Source organism: Emydura macquarii, unplaced genomic scaffold, assembly GCF_026122565.2.
Source record: "Emydura macquarii macquarii isolate MOO-44397 ecotype Brisbane River unplaced genomic scaffold, CSIRO-AGI_Emac_v2 contig_1390, whole genome shotgun sequence".
In the NCBI taxonomy this organism is placed as follows: Eukaryota; Metazoa; Chordata; order Testudines; family Chelidae; genus Emydura; species Emydura macquarii.
In genome coordinates, this window is record NW_027131527.1 from 2,907,744 (window position 1) to 2,925,718 (window position 17,975).

At 40.0% G+C, this 17,975-nt stretch overlaps 1 protein-coding gene across 1 annotated transcript in view; it reads right to left on the minus strand.

Annotated features, from left to right (window-relative positions):
• Positions 1–17,975, minus strand: part of PARG (poly(ADP-ribose) glycohydrolase) — a 126,728-nt gene that overhangs the window by 20,335 nt on the left and 88,418 nt on the right. Inside the window, exons 11-13 of the mRNA XM_067552474.1 lie at positions 17,780–17,840; positions 13,710–13,785; positions 7,297–7,444 (exon numbers count right to left, since the gene is read on the minus strand). Of these exons, the coding sequence (XP_067408575.1) occupies positions 7,297–7,444; positions 13,710–13,785; positions 17,780–17,840 (285 nt within the window). The remainder of the gene's footprint in view (positions 1–7,296; positions 7,445–13,709; positions 13,786–17,779; positions 17,841–17,975) is intronic.

Consider the following 17,975-nt stretch of genomic DNA (forward strand, 5'->3'; position numbering starts at 1 on the left):
TGCAGTATAGATGCCAGATCCCCAGGTTCAAATGCAGCTTAGAAAGGCTTAACACTCAGGGTTAAGAATCAGTGTAGACACTCAGGCCCCAGGTTTTCTCGTGTGGGTCAGTGGAGTTCTCCCACTAACCCTAGGCTTCCATTACCATGTAGACATATCCTAAGAGTACACTTTCCATTATAAATACCAAGAGTCACAAATGAAAGGGGATTGGCACAGAGAGAGCATTCAGCCATTCAAAAATACACAAATGCACACAGAAAAGATATAGTTGTGTATGGCTTTTAAAATATTAAATATAAAAGACAAACCTTATTTTGAAACATACAGCTTTTCAATATATGCTGTTCTTGACTTGCTTAAAATGTATATTTATTGATATGTCTGCACAAACAATGAGAAAAGCAAATGAGAGCTGACAACTCTCTCTTAGGACAGCCTAGGAAACTTCAACTTTGAGAAGAAAATATTTCCTTCAAGTATAGCAGTTAGGAGGAAAGCATGGGTTATCAGGAATAAGAGACTGTACCATATTAGGATAGTTTAATGAATGTAGAAGTATTAGTTTTTATTTTTTGTAAAGGGTCGTTTTCATTTGCCTTTAAGAATGCAACTTCTGTTGACTAGAGCATGAAGAGGTGAATTAATCATTAAGAGGCTCACAGAAATCATATAAAGTCTAAACTCGTGTCCCAGAAATCCACCATTAATAAAAACCATTTCTCAGACTCTTCTGCAAATTTGAATAGCACAGTTACATCCATTAGGCCACTGTGTCAAGATGCATCATAGAAAGAATGTAATTTATCAGGAAGATAGTGGCATATAGTGGAGACTTGCCTAAGAACCAAGATGGAAGAAAGCCAGGGATCAAATGAGGAAGAGGATAGATCAGACCCTCTAAGGGAGGAAAGTTAGTACCACTGGCACCCAGTGAAGCAGTAGAATAAGCAGCCTACTTTTACGTTGATTGAACATACATGGTCCCAAATGATAAAAAGGCTGAATTCAGAGTATCAAGACTTGTTCACAATGCCAGTAGAAACCAGTTTATCAGCAGCAATCATGGTACCGAATCTAAACAAGAAAATATAGTAGGAGCGCATCACTGGAATCTTTAAGCATTCTCTAACATTTCTGTAGGCAGACAATGCTGTAGTCTGTTTGCATGACCAGTTTCATATTCATTACAGTGATGATCTCAACCAGATGTTGCACAATCAGAACAAATTTAATTTCTTTCCAATTTCTCAGACTCTTCTGCAAATTTGAGTAGCACAGTTACATCCATTAGGCCACTGTGTCAAGATGCATCATAGAAAGAATGTAATTTATCAGGAAGATAGTGGCATATAGTGGAGACTTGCCTAAGAACCAAGATGGAAGAAAGCCAGGGATCAAATGAGGATGATGAAATGGTCATTTCCATTAAGGGAACAGAACATCACATCACAGATATTAATTAGAAGGCACTATAATAAAGTAAAGTGGATTGAAAAAAAACTGGGAGAATACTGGCTGAGTGAAAAAGTCACGTTTGTTTGACCCTGGCAACAAATGCTTGCATTTTTGAAGGTGTATAGTTAGCAGCTCTGAAAACTTTGTTTACTCTATCCACAGATGCAGACTTCTATTGCAGGACTCTTTCTTTACAAGCCCTTTTAGTAATCATAACCTGGAAGAACTAATCCTTTCCAGTGGCAGAGTAATTCAGTTCTTTAATCTTATTAGTGCCTTACACAAGGCATTTGACTGAGAATCTCAAACTCATCTCACCTTACAGCAAACATGTAATGGCACATGAACGATACTGCTGAAGATATTTACCTATTGACAAAACTCTATAAACAATATAATCAAATAGAAAATGAGTAACAAAACAAAGCTGCAGAGTACAACAGAACCTGAAAAATTGATATTGTACTAAACTGTATCTTTTGTACAAGTACATTCTTTAATTAAGTATTCATTTAGAGGGTTTAATCAAATATGTGTTTAGATGTATTCATAAACAGATAAAACAATTTTGTATCACCATTTACCCTCTGGTCTGAATTAAAATTAAAGGGAAGCTGGGTCCTATCACACCCACTTTAATTTCTTCTCTGCCTAAAAGAGATTCTTCCTTCCTTCCCCATCCCCAGATCCCTGACAGAATCATCATCTTCTCCTGAACTCTCAGTCTACACCTTTCCAGTGATGCAGTTCACCCAAGCAGTCAGCTGAGCACACCATTACAGTGGGTAACCCTACTTAGCCCAAAGCCGCAGCTTGGCCTCCCTTCAACTGTGTGGGGCTCAGAAACCTGATTTAATCCATCCTGGTGCTCGACAATGTATTAACATGGTTAACAGGAAATTCTAAATTGTAAGATAAAGAAAAAAGAAAAACTTTCTGTGAAGCACTGAGCAGATTGCACGTTTCTGATCATATTGTCTAAATAACTTGCAAAATCAACAGTCTTGAGAGGAACTTGTTGGATTGCTGTGCCTTGTTTTTCTGTTGATTGATTTGGGGGGGGCGGGGGAGGAACGGACGGGACAGGACGGACGACTGTAAGGCCTGGTCTACACTAGAGATTTTGTCAACTGAAGTCAGCTTTTTGCACCAAAACAGTGGTGATGTACACACTGCAATCAGCACATTGCTCCCCTCCCCCCCCCCCAGCTCCCCTGATTTTGCAACAAAATTAAACCACCTTGATGAGAGGCATAGATTTTTTTGCGCCAAACTTTTAGCGACAAAGCATCAGTGTAGACACTGTGCTTGGTTATGTCGCGGTAAATGGCCTCCAGGAAATGTCCCACAATGCCCATCCTGACAGCTCTGGTTATCAGTTTGAACTGCACTGCCCTGAAGCCATCCGCCTCACCCTCCTTAAAGTCCCAGGAATTTTTTTAATTCCACTTCCTGCTTGGTTGGCGTGGAGAGCTCACATCTCATCTTTCCAGCTGACTATGGCAGCTCCACACACCAAAGGCTCTGCTGCTTGGAGCACACCAGAGTTTCTGGATCTATTCAGCATTTGGAGAGAGGAGGCTATGTAGTCCCAGCTCCGCTCCAACCAAAGGAACTTGGATACATACGGTCATATTTGTCATTTCATTGCGGAGAAGGGCTCTGAATGGGACATGCTGCAGTGCCATGCAAAAATCAAGGAGCTGCAGCAGGGATACCAAAAGGCTAGGGAGTCAAACTGTCGCTCTGGTGCAAAGGCAAAGACCTGCTGCTTCTATAAAGGAGCTGGAAGCCATCCCCTGAGGCACCCCCACCTCCACAGCCAACAGACTCATCGATACTTCCTCGGGCTCAGAGGCAGCGGAAACCGGAGTCAACCCCACCGAAGAAGTCATGGATGAGGAGGCTGAGTTAGAGGACAATACAGAGCAGGGGACCAGGTCATTTGTTGACATGGGGAGTCAGGACCTCTTCTCTACTCAGAAGGGTTTGAGCTCTGGCATACAGGAGAGGGGAGCTCAGGTAAGTGATTTTTTTTAACTGATGCTGCTCAGTTTCATGAGGTATAGCTATCATTTGCTTCATTGCATTATACAGTTGGTTGAAGGGATAGAAACGCATAAGAACAGCTATGTTTGCATGTGCTTCCCATTCCCTTATTCAGCTAGGTAGTGTGGTGGAAAAGTGTGTTAATGCACAACGAGATTTCACAGGAATCCTCCAGAGAGATCTCTAGGAAACTTTCCCGGAGGTACTCGCCAATCCTCTGCTGGAGATACCTAGGCAGAGCTGCTTTGTTTCTTTCCGTTATAGGAAACTTTTTCATGCCAATCAGCAATCATTTGTGCAGGGACCAAAGCGGCACACAGGTGAGCAGCATAGGGACCCGTTTTGAAGCTGCTCGCATGGAGGAGATGCACCCTAGCATCCCTGCTTACTCTTAGGAGTGAGATATCACCTTCTATTACTCCTGCCTGTGGAAAATGGCTGTACAATTTGAAATTTTGTTCCTATCTACCTGCATCAAAAACCCAAACGACCACCCAGAACCTTTTCCCCAGCTTGAGTGTCCTCTCCCTCCCGGGAACAACTCACCATGCCCTGGTTGATTGTCGAGCTGTGTGCTTGCCAGGGGGCACTGAGAAAGAGGTGTACTTCACAGTAATGCATCAGTGCTGTTATTGCACTAAAAATCATGCTTCTGTTCATTGTTTATTGTGCTTCTACAGACGTGGCCTTGAGGGGAAACCCCTCCACACCAGCCAAGCACCTGTGGCTGATATATCATGCACCTTCCCCAACCAACCAGCGTTGATGTCAGTGAAATGCCCGTGGTGATCCACAGGCGCCTGCAGTACCATAGAGAAGTACCCTTTTTCTATTGATGTACTCTGTCACAAGATGGTCTGGGGCCAAAATTGGGATATGCGTGCCATCTATCACCCTCCCACAGTCAGAGAATCCTATTACTGCAAAGTCTTCCACTATTTCACGCACATTTCCAAAACTCACAGTCCTTCATAGCAGAATGCAATTAATGACCCTGAAGATTTGCGATAACAGCTCCAATGGCGGATTTCCCAACTCCAAACTGATTAGCAACCGACTGGTAGCAGTCTGAAATTGCCAGCTTCCACGTGGCAATTGCCGTGCCTTTCTCCACCAAGAGGGCAGCTCTCATTTGGGTGACCTTGCGTAGCAGTGAAGGGGCGAGCTCCGCACAGAAATCCATGAAGGTGGCTTTGCATATTTGCAAGTTCTCCAGCCATTGCTCGTCAGCCCAAACTTGCATAAAAATGCAATCCTACCACTCAACGCTTGTTCCATGTGCCCAAAAGTGGCTGTGCACCATGTGCAGATGCTTTGTGAATGCAAACAATAATCTCGCGTTGTTTATTTGAATGGCACACAGCACGTCAGTTGCCTTGGATTCCTGTTCCAACTGGGAGCTCATGATATGGTGCATGACTAGCTGTGATGTGTTCAGAACACTGACAACAACAGTGGACAGCAGTGCAGGATCCATCCTTTCATATAGAGATGGACAGTGTGCAGGAAACTGAGGCCATTGAAAAATGCTGTGAAATGCAGCAGGAAACCCATGGAATGACAGGACTGAAATCACTGCATCATGGAACATTGAGCCCACACCCATGATGCACTGTGATCCACTCCACCTTCCCATAACTCCTAGCAGCACAAGGTGGGAGTTGCACAGTGGGATAGCTGCCCACAGTGCACTGCTCTCACTGTCGATGCTAGAGCTCCAACTGTGGACGTGCTTCGGCGACACGATGAGTGCTGTGTGGACAGGCACAAGCACTGTAATTATAGCGCTTTTGGATCAGCGCTGTAACGTGCGTTGACAAAACTTTCCAGTGTAGTCAAGGCCTCAACCAGTTTCTTTATCCAGACTGAGTTTTCAATCTCCCACTTCAATCAGGTTAAATGTAGATGATTCCAGGAAGTAATTCAAAGACCATTTTTTGTCAAAATAGAAGTATCTGCTAATGTGACTGATTGTGGCTTTTACTAACTGACTTCTTTGACGCACTCTTTAGTTTAATATTAAAAATAGCAGTGGAGACTGTTTAGGAGTCTCCAGAGACCTGTGTGTAACAAATGAGCTCTATTAATCTTTTCTGCTGCTGTTAGCCACTTTTTCAGTAGCTCATTCACAAAAATATACTATGATATATACTGGCCTTTTTCTTTAGAAATCTAGATTCATAGTTAAATGGACAATTTGGGTTTTTTTTTGTTTTTGTTTTTTTTTAAACACACATTCACTATGGTACCATTTTTAAATTTCAACTTGAAATATAAGCCTAAGTGAAATATTTTCAAATCCACATTCAAACTTAAAAAAAATTAAAAACATTGAAAACTATTAGCTCATTTTGTTTCCACTGCTCTTTGTCTCATGGTGAGAGATGAAGGAATCTGAGATTAGGCCACAGACAAAGAAATAGTAGTAGGGAAAAATATTCCAGGTTGTCAATAGCTTGGTCTTTCCTACCAATAATTATGAAGATCCATTGTATTTATTCCATGTCTAAAGGCCTGGTTCATGTCCACAGACTTCAGTGAGAGCCGAGACCCTAAATTAATAAACTTAAGTATAAATATTCTGCTTTTATCCCTGATGTTTTGACAAATATAAATTTGGGAAACTATATTTCTGTGTAGTTTCTATTTATGTATTCATATTGAGTACTTCACAGGTATATTTAATCCAGAAAAACATTTAACTCTTGAAGTCTTTTCCTAAATTATTGCATACATTGTTATGTGCTAGTAAAACATCACTGCAAACATTATAACAGCTGTCATTTTCCATCCAGATGTGGCAGCACTTCGAAGAAATGCTTCAAACTCACTTCAAAGAGAATGGAGTGCTTTTAAAGAAAGTGAAGTGCTTTGGACTCCTTCAGGATGAACATCACAATTTTACTATAAATATAAAGACTTAATTTGCAAAACACACAGGTTTTTAATGATCTGCATATCAGTTAAATCTATGCATCTCCTAGCCATGCTAATAATGGAACCATCCTGATAAGAGCCACTCTTTACTTTTGACCACAACACTAACATAATCAAAAAAAGAGTACCTCCAAAAGAAGCCATTCCAGGTTTTAAACTGGGCTCACGACTAGTAAAATGGAACTTTTTGAGCATAGTGAATATTCTGTATGTAACTGTGCAGAATATACATCTTCGATAAACTTCAAAACTACTAACTTCAATATAAAATGTTAGTCTTTTAGTTCAAGAAACCCACAGTAAACCGAGACATTATGTAGACTGAGTGTATTAATGTAGGTATTGCAGCCAAGTTACAACAGACCCTAAGTAGAATTCACAATCATACCATTATAGTAAAAGAAAACCTCTTGAGTCTAAAGCCTGTTCCTGAGCAATTTGAAGTCAGTGGGATTTTTAGCATCAACTCACAGTGGACCAAAATTAGATCATTAAACTCTTATCACAATATTCACTTATTTGAGAACTGCATAGGAAGAGAAATAGCAACAAACAATACTGCAGTGAGTGTGAACACTAGGAGACAGGTACACAGGACACTTAAAATTTGTTTAGCAAAACAGATTCTGCAAGTAATGAGCTAAGAGACATTTGCAATATTTTTCATCTTAGCTTTGGGATCTAAACGAAAAACGGCATGAATAAATCCATGTATGTACATGACTACTGACAGTGGCTTGAGCCCCTGTGACAGAGATGTCAATTGAAATCTCTTGGCATCACAGTGATTCCACATATAGTAGGAAGATAAGTATTTGAAATACTCTACACAAAAAGTTAACACAGACTAACCTGTGATTATAAGACATTCATTGTGGTCCAGGACTTCAGTGATGAGCCGAGATACTATCAGTTCTGGATTGATTAAAAAACGAATTTCTTCTTGTACCAATCCTGCACCAGTGACACCACCTCCAATAAAACGATTTGCAAAATCAACCTAGTAGAAAAAATGTCCTAGATGATTACAGAATAGGCAAACATCTTTACATCCTTTCTTTAATGAGGTAAATAAGTGCTATGTGAGATTCATCTTTCATCTTTCCGTTCAGTGTTTGTTTACCCACATGCATTTAGAAATGCAACTAGCAGGACTGAGTCACCTTGCCCTCACTGCATATTAAGTGGTGGGGCCCTTTGTCTGGTTTGTCAAAGAAGGTGAGTTGCTCCCGTTTAATTGTAAGGGTGGTGTGTCCAGCAGGCTGATAGGAAAGGAGTTGTTGCCCACTTCAAGACCCCTTCACCCCCTTATCTTCTCTATCTAAGAAGCAGGAAGCAGTTGGTGGACCATGTGGAGGGGAGGAGGAGGGAAGAGGCAGGTATTTATTCCCAAGGCTGGGTCAGGAAATTCTCTATTACCTGGACTGGGCAAGTATATGGAAAGAATTAAAGAATTATCTGCACTGTACAATTTTATTTGCTTGGTATTCCCAGATATTTAAGAATGAAGTTGCGGCCTAATTAAAACATCCAGTGTCTCCTGTCCTTCTTCTAGCACAGCCAGGAAACACCTCCACTGCGATAAATCAAACTTCCTTATTTTTTCCTCTGTAGTTCTGAGCTGAGTTAACCTGGCTACATATTTTGAGGAGTGTAAACTTGAGAAGTTAAAGACTGAAATTTATCTTAAAGCAACATATGTTTCATTACTTCACAAAATGCTCTCAACCCAAGATCCTTAGAAGTAACACTATTTACAAACATTTGAGTAAAATATAGTTGTTGGTTACATTTTTACCTCCCTTTACAATTTCCCCATTCCATATTTTATAGGAATTTGAAAAATTACACTTTACTAAATACTTGGCCATCAGATGCATGCCCTAAACCATTTTTAGCTTGGTAATGCAATTGTACCAGCAGATCTCTACCTAGTAAGATTCACTGTGAACTGTGGCTGAGGACACCTGCCTGGGATGAGACTTTTTGTTCAAAATAGACAGACACATTGTTTGAGTAGACAAGCTTTAAGCTCTTTCTTGTTTTTTTGCAAGAGCAGCATGTATTTCACTTTAAAAAAGCCTCTGTCTACAGAAATAAAGGTAAAACTGGCACAGAAGCATTGTATATTAATGATGAGGTAGACAGTAAGGAAATTAGAAGTGATGGAATGGATAAAACAGTCTGTTTGGGTCAAAATCACTTTGGGGAAAAAGTTATTAGAGGTTCCTCTGGAACAGAGCTCGGGGTATGCTACAGACCCCCAGGTTCTGATCTGGATATGGATAGAGACCTCTTTATTATTTTTAATTAAATAAATACTACTGGGAATTGTGAGATTATGGGATACTTTAATTTCCGAGATATAGATTGGACTAGGGCTACTAATAATGATTGGGCTCAGATTTTCCTGGATGTGATAGCTGACCGGTTTCTCCACCAAACAGTCACCAAACAAACAACAGGCAATGCCACTTTAGATTTAGTATTGGTGAATAGACAGGAGCTCATAAAAGAACTGGTTGTAGGGGACAACCTTGGGGCAAGTGATCATGAGCTAATTCAGTTTAAACTAAATGGAAGGATAAACAAAAATAGATATACAACTAGGATCCTTGATTTCAAAAGAGCAAACTTAAAAAAATTAAGGGAATTAATTAGGGAAGTGGACTGGAATGAAGAACTCAAGGATGTGAATGTGGAGGAGGCTCGGAATTACTTTAAGTCAAGGTTTCAGAATCTATCTGAAGTCTGCATCCCAAGCAAGGGAAAAAATTCATAGGAAAGGGTGGCAGATCAAACTGGATGAGCAAGCATCTCAACAGGTTATTAAGATAAAGCAGAAAGCCGACAAGGAATGGAAGATGGAGGTCAGAAAATGTAGGGGGGAAAGTGAGACGAGCAGAGTTGGACCTCTCAAAGGAAATTAAAACCAATAGTAAAAGGTTCTATAGCCATATAAATAAAAAGAAAACAAGGAAAGAAGTGGGACTGCAAAGCACTGAGGATATGGTGAAGACTAAAGATAATCTAGGCATGGTCCAACACCTAACCGAACACTTTACCTCAGTTTTTAATAAGGGTAATGAGGAGTTTAGGGGTATTGGCAGGATGGGTAATAGAAATGTGGATTTGGAAGTAGAATTTACCACATCCAAAGTGGAAGTCAAATTTAGACAACATAATGGGACCAAATCAGGGGGCCCATATAATCTCCATCCAAGAATATTAAAGGAACTGGCACAAACTGCAAGTCCACTTGCAGGGATTTTTGATGAATCCGTGAACTTGGGGGTCATGCCCTATGACTGGAAAATTGGTAATATAGTACCTATTTTTAAGAAATGGCAAAAGGATGATCTGGGAAACTACAGGCCTGTTAGTTGTCCTCAGTTGTATGCAAGGTCTTGAAACAAAATTTGGAAGAGAAAATAGTTAAGGACACAGAGGTGAACAATAACTGGGATAAAATACAACATGGCTTACAAATGGTAGATCAACCTGATCTCTTTCTTTGAGAAGATAACTGATTTTTTAGAAAAAGGAAATTCAATATATCTAATCTACTTTGATTTCAGTAAGGCATTTGATACAGTTCCATAGGGGAAATTAGTGAAATTGGATAAAATGGGGATTAATATGAGAACTGAAAGATAGATAAGGAACTGGTTAAAGGGGAGAAAGACTACAAGGGGTCATACTGAAAGGCTTGAGGGAGGTTTCTAGTTGAGTTTCTCAGAGATCAGTCTTGGGATCAATTTTATTTAATATTTTCATTAAAGACCTTGGCACAAAAAGTGGGAGAGTGATAATAAAATCTGCAGATGGCACAAATTTGGGAGGTATTGCCAATACAAGATGAGACTCAGGGAGTTTGGCTTGGTTGGCTTAACCAAACGAAGGCTGAAGGGAGATATGATGTCTCTCTATAAATACACCAGGGAAGGAAAGGAGTTATTTAAGAGCCAATGCTGGCACAAGAACAAATAGATATAAACTGGTCATCGAGAAGTTTAGGCTTGAAATTAGACGAGGTTTCTAATCATCAGAGGAGTGAAGTTCTGGAACAGCCTTCCAAGGGGAACAGTGGGGGAAAAAATCCAAACTGGCTTCAAGACTGACCTTGATAAGTTTATGATGGGGATGGTATGATGAGGCTGCTTACAATGGCATGTGGCCCATCTGCAACTGATAATAGCAAAATATCCCCAAAGGCCAGAGATGGGACATTAAATGGGGAGGGCTCTTAGTTACTACAAAGAATTCTTTCCCAGGTGTCTGGCTGATGCGTTTGCCAACATGTTTAGGGTCCAACTGACTGCCATACTTGGAGTCAGAAAGGAATTTTCCCCCCAGGTCAGATTGGCAGAGAACCTGGAGTTTTTTACCTTCCTCTGCAGCATGGGGCCCAGTTCACTTGCATGTTTAAACTAGAGTACATGGTGGATTCTCTGTAACTTGAAGTCTTTAAATCATGATTTGAGGACTTCAGTAACTCAGCCTGAGGTAATGGGTCTATTACAGATTTGGGTGGATGAGGTTCTCTGGCCTGCAGTGTACAGGAGATCAGACTGGATGATCATGATGGTCCCTCTGGGACTTATAGTCTATGAGTCTACATTATAAATTAGTGACCAACATACATTTTTTTAAAAAGGAAGCTATTTCATCCTAAGCTTTCAAATGCTATTATATTTTTCCACATCTCTCCTAAAATAACTGAATTCATAATAAAGAGAGTTCAACCAAAACACGGGGGAACTAAACCCTCTTGGACCACTAACTGGTATAAAGTGTCAAGGTCAAAGTCTAAAATGATTTTTAACCTCTTAGTGACATGGCTCTGAAACAAATTTCCAATGAAACTTATGATGGAAAGGTTGACAAACACTTAGCAGTGGAAGTGTTGCTAAAAGCGACTGGGGTACATAAAACTAAGATGAAAATTCTCCAAAATGTTTTGTCAGAGTTCTTAATCCAAGCAGAAGGATTCATGGGAGATTTGTTCTGTTTATTCAGACTTAAAAAGCTAAGTAGCTAGAAAAAGGGAATATCACCACCCCTCAGGGTGTATTTGTTTTTGGCTGAGTTTAATGTAAATTTATACAATACATAAAAAGCATTATAAAAATATCAGCATAATTTCCTCTTCCCTCTTGGGGTTACAGGATGGGTGGCTAAGGAGAAGGAAGAAAAAATAATATTTCTGTGTAGTTTTTAAGTTTATCATTTCCATGCAGATTCTGACTGCTCGTATTTAGTAAGGCTACAAAGTGCTTCAAGGAGAAAAATGTTCCTCTTGTTAAAATATCAGCAATCTACTTGTGCTGATGCTCTCACTTGAGACTAACGGTATGTCTATATTGACAGCGGCAAAGTCGCTGCTTCAGATCGATCTTTCTGGATCGATTGAGCGGTCAGTGTAGACCCGCTCAATCTATCAGGAAGTCGATGCAGTAAATCCACCCTCTCAAGTGGCATAGTGTGGCATCTACAGGAACACAGTTCCCATCGGTGCAGTGCAGTGAAGACGGCACGCAGAAGGGAAGCACAGCAGTCAACGGGAATTACGCAAACTACTCTGTGTAGCTTGCGTAACTCCCATTGACTGCCGCTGAATTTCCAGGTAAGTGTAGACCAGGACATAGGATATTCCATGCTGGGTCACATCATTGGGTCCTTCAAGTGCAGAATCTTGTGTCTGCTTGTGGCTAATCTTTAAGCAGCACTAATGCCTACCGGGCAATATTTTAGAGCCGCATGGAAATACTGTGGCAGCACCCAAAGACAGGATCAGAGACCCACTGTCCTAGCTGCTGTACAAGCAAAATGGTAGAAAATGGTCCCTCCCTACTCTGAAGGGCCTAGCAGTTTAAATTCAAGACAAGACACAACATAAAGGAGAGAGGTGGGGAGGGATATGGGGCAACACTAATAAGTTCATAAGACTACAACACATGGAATTTGTAGGAGAATACATGTTTGGGAACCATCATATTGTGCATATGTTAACCTATCAAATCATATCTTCTGAGGGCTCTTAACATTTGCTGTCCCACTGAAGGAGTAACCCTGGGCACATTCCTTTTTATATTTGTGTGTTTCATCTTCCCCCCTTTACTCTGCATTATTGGTTCCTGTTTAATATTATTCTATATTATTATTATATGTATATATGTACGCACAAGTTTTTTGTATATTAAACAGCGTATACACACACACACACATACAGTTTTCATAATGCCCTCACACTATAGATGTAAGTCCCCTTCCTCCCGGGAGGCCACTGGGGTCCTGCAGGTTCCTTACACTCTGTGGGAATGGATCACTGCAGATGTGAGTCAGAATAGAACAGTTGACATCCCTGGAGCCTCTGATGAGATAAAGGCACCACCTCCCTAGTATTACTCCACAGGAGCAGGACAGACTTTCCAAACTCTGTCTGGCCACTAGTACAGGTAAGCAGGAGATTCTGGGGCCTTTATAAAAGGTCACTCCCCATGGAAAGTTCTGCGGAGGACTCCAAACCACATGGATCTCCCCCCTTTACATATGTATTCCTAGATATTATCCAGCACCCTTGTAGTTCCAGCTACAGACTTCTCCCACAGGCAAGGACTCTTTCAAGTGGGACTGCAAAAACTATAAGCAACTTCAAATGACAGGTTAACGGAAGTTGATAAAAGGTACGGACCCCGAAGATTTATACTGAACTCTAAAAGCTAAACTTGTCACTCCTTCAAACAAAATAAAAGTGTTCCTTTATGGATATGGAGGAGACGTTCTCTTTATCAATCTGTTTTAGCTGACTGGCTTTCAGACCAAAACAACTGTGTTGGCAGCAGAAAGAACCTCTTGAACTATTGAACTGGTCACCAGATGGGGCACTGCTTTTAAAAAAATAAACCAAAAACTGTGACAACCTGTCAAGATCATACCCTGGAAACTCTTCTCCTGTCAATCTTCAATCCATGTCTGAACTGAAGGACCTGAAGCTGCCCAGGTCTTGTGATTTTCTGTCAAATGGTTTTGGAAATAGGCACATATGTGAAAAACAAGGTGAGCTGGGGAATATTGACACTACTGCAGCTGTCAAAATGATCAGTTTTGTTGTTTCTTTTATACTGTATAATGTCTCACTATTTCAAAAAACAAAAACAAAAACAAAACAAAAAACGAGGTACATGAATAACTTTGCTGCCCAGTCATCAAAAGTGTGCCAAAAGCACAGCATAACCCCAATACTTTTGTTGTTATATACTTACCTGTAGCATACCACGTCCATTGCTTTCTATAGTGCCCTCATATGTGACATACAACCTGGTCAGTTTTTTATGAGATCTATAATTTTAAAAACATATATAGATACAGTGTTACTTTAAAGAGAGACAATTAACTCTATAACTAAATGTAAAAGTTTCCATTATAAAAATCTGCAAAAAAAAAAAAAAAAAAAAGAAATGAACAAAATTCTGTTCTCTGATACATGAGTGTAAATCCAAAGTAACTCCATTGACTTTCATGAAATCTTTGTTTACCTTCCAAAGGGAGATATATAGATATACAGCTAAGACCAGAAAAACTTAGAGCAGGATTTGACACAATGCGACAAAAGTCAGATATGAGTTAGGGAAGTGGGAGGTGAAGAAAACGAATACTTTGCATTTACATACTACTTTCCATCCGATGATCTCCACTCCCTATGAACACATTAGTCAATCCTCACTATTAACTGGTGAATTAGGTTTTATTATTCCCATTTTTTTAGATGGTGGAAGCCAAGGCCACAGAACAAGTGAACAGCAGAACTGGGCCTAGAATTCTGATATTCCTGGATGTAGCTGGGTGCAGAGCTATAATCAGGTATGCTAGAAAGACATGAGAGGAATGCCTGTCAAAAGGCAGGATTCCACACCCAGGTACTGAGGCTATGACCACCCACAGAGTTTACAGAGGCTGCTGTTAGCTCTCTGTGTAGCCACTCTAAGCCAAATGAGAGAGCTCTCCCAACAACTTCATTACTCCAGCCCCCATGAGCAGTGACAGCAGTTCTCCCACCAACAGCGCTGTCCACACCGGCACTTAAATCGGCATAAATTATGTTGCCCAAAGAAGAGGCTAATTCATACCCCTAAGTGACATAATTTATGTTGACTCAAGCTGTAGTGTAGCCATAGCCTAAGTGAACCCCACCTTGGGGTATCTTTATGTTGTTATTTTTGTTTATGATAACTTATTCTGATCTATGCTGATAAATATTTGCTGCTGCTGAAATATCCTGTTGCTCAGTGCCATTTTATTTCTGCTGAACCAAACCCTCCAGCCCCCAGCTACTTTGCCCTCCTCTTTGCGTCTTCACAAAATAGGCCTTATTTTGATTAAAATGATTGTATTTTATCATTAATTTCCATACAGAATTGTAAAATTAAAATAATCACTTAATTTTATGGGTTCATCATCAGTGTTGCAAGACAGAATATTCTCATCTACCATATACTTTTGTTAATAATGGTGTTAAATCTTTTGCCTGACTTATTGCCTATATTTCATCGAGAAAGAACAGTTACTTCCACACTTTGTAAAGAACAAAGTCATTGATATACTTAATCATAACACAGTAGAATTAAAAAAAAGGGGGGGAGAGGTTTAAATTAAGCTGCATTAGTTACATCATCCATTGATTTATGTCTCCTATAAATCTATACTGATGCCCTCTACTTGAGCACGATATTAAGAAATAGGGAAACTGAATATTCTCTATGAAAAGCCAATACATAGACTCAAGTACATTCATATTAGCGATTATTTACATTCTTCACTTCAGTAAACAAGAAAATGTTGTTTTACCTTTCAGTTTTTAAAAAAATTAGCCACTCACCTCCCATTGAGGTTAATAGGAAACATTTATATATCCTCTATCACCAACTTTAAAACCGTTTATAGCATACAATTATGTATTTCATATCACTAAATAGTAGTTGAACATACTACGGAGGTAGGGAAAAAAAGCACTATGTTTATATGACAAATCATCTCACAGAACATTTGGTCAGATTTTGAAAAGTAATTTGGTGTCAGATCCTCAGTGAGTATACTGGCAAAGCATCATGGAAGTCAATGGAGGTAAGCTGATTTACAGCAGCTGAAGATCGGCCCTCAACATATACAATTGTAAGGGTGTGCAGCTTACTGGAGGACAAGGAGAAGCATGTGTACTCTATTACTATACATTCATGAATTTATGTACTATGTGACTTACGGTAATAGATTTTTAAAAAAAATATGTTTTGGACCCAAAATGATAGCATCTTTTCTGATCAGCACATATATACCTCTATTTACTTCTGCATATTCAAGGGTTGATAGACACATTGTAGAAAGAAAGGTCTGATACTGTATCCTACAAATATAGCATCTTGGATTTCTTTTTGTTTTACTAGTTTTCAAATATGCTCTAGTTAGTACATAATAAATGGATACCCAGGCTTTAAAGTGCATGCAACAAAAGTTATTTTAGAAGGTAATCCTATTGAAAGTATTTATGCAGGTGGGAGCTGACATTGCATTCCCTTGACACTCCTGCTTGAGTAATTTTGTACTGCCCCTTGCAAAGAGATTGATTCCTGGAGGTGATGGTGGCATAGTGAATTGTAAGGAAAAAAGCACTCAGCTTAGTGCAGTTTCAGGATAAATATACAATGATTACAGAGAGAGACTTTGAGGTATGGCAGAGGAGAATTAAGCTACCATTTAAAAAAATCTTTGACTGTGGGATACAGTTATCAGACTTTTTTTTCTACAATGTGTCTAACAAGTTTTTTAGATTTGTTACTATGCATTGGATAGCAAGTAAATCAAAAGGGAATGTACACATTGGAGTTATTTTAGCACATTTTAAGGGTAGTAACTATTATAACTACTGCAGTTATAAGATTTTCTTTTTTAATAAACACCAAGTATTAAAATAAGTTTTTTAAAAAAGAAAGCATGGAATAGCCAGTAAACTTACACTGTGTTATTTAGAGTTTTGGATACAAATTTAACCCATAATATTAAATCTTAACTAGTATTTGTATCTATGATATTAAAACTACAGATTCTGATTTTAGGGTTACATATCCAATTTCTTCCCTCCCTTCTGCCCCAAAACTCCAACATCTGAAAACTTGGCTTAAACCTAAAAACTCCACATTTCCACATAAGCAGCCACCATCTTACTTGGACTGTTTGCTAATGACATGACACTAGCCAATGAAAAAGGTGACAAATCAAATTTTTCATACTGGCTGTCAGCCGTGGGCAGCGCACATAAGAGGCTGGGGGAGGCTAAGCCACCCCAAAAAAGGCTGGCCCTGCTGGAGAGCAAATGTTGCAAATGCGGCATGGATAACCTCCCTTTGGAGAAGCACTAGCCCATCACCTTTGGCGTGCCGGAAGCGAAGTTTCCTAGAAATGGAGGGCCACCGGCACCTGGACTTTGGCCCCGCCTGCACTTCGCCCTGAGACCCCGCCCCTGCTCGGACTCTTCCCCCTTGGCTCCCCCCATCCCTCTCTGCCATGGAGAGGAGCAAGCAGGTGGGCCTCGGGGGAAGAGGCGGAGAGAAGCAAGCAGCGGGAAGGTGTGGGCCTTGGGGGAGAGAGGAGTGAGGTGGGAGAAATCAAAAGAGGGGGCAGAGAAGGGGCGGGAAAAGGTGGAGTGACAACAGGGCCTTGGGGGCAGAGGGAGGGCAGGGTCACAGTCCAGGCGCCAGTAGCCCCCCACTTCTAGGGAGCTTTCGATGCTCACATTTAAGCCTCCCAAAATGGAAGACTCACGTGCTGCCTATGCTGTTGGCCATATTACATTAGAGTTCCTGTCACTGCTGCTTGAGATGAACCTCACACCCAGGCCTCTCTCATCCCCACATACACCCCTGCAAATTTTCCTGGAAACGTCACTGTTTCAATATTAATTTAAACCATGAACAAACAAAATGAAGTGATGTAACTGAAGCACATAAATTAGCTCAAGTTAGACATTTATTTTACAAAATTTTAGCACTTAACAAAATTATAATTTTTTACAGAAGACTGAAACACCCCCCCAACCAAAGAGAAACAACCCCCCAAATTGCCTTTGCATCAGTTCAACTGATTCCCCCCACCCCCTCAAACTTGATTAATAAAAATAACAAATAAAGATCCATATAAAATATTGTCCCTTGTAACAATTAAGAGCCTGACCCAGCTCCCAATGAAGTCATTGGGAGTCTATGACTAATGGGAATAGCACAAGGCCCTAAGTCATCACAACCAAGTAAAACAATTTCTCACACAGAGATGTGTTTAAACTCACCTTTCCCAGTCTGGTAGTTCTTGAAGACTTTGTCTTGTAAATGTCACCAATCCAGTGGGTTCTATTTAAAAAAAACAAAAACAAAAAAACCATCATCTGTATGTTTCAAGTTTTACAAGCTTACAACTTAAAATCATTCAGAGACTATGGCTATAATGTGATTCTTCTCAGAAATATTAAAAAAATAATGTAAACA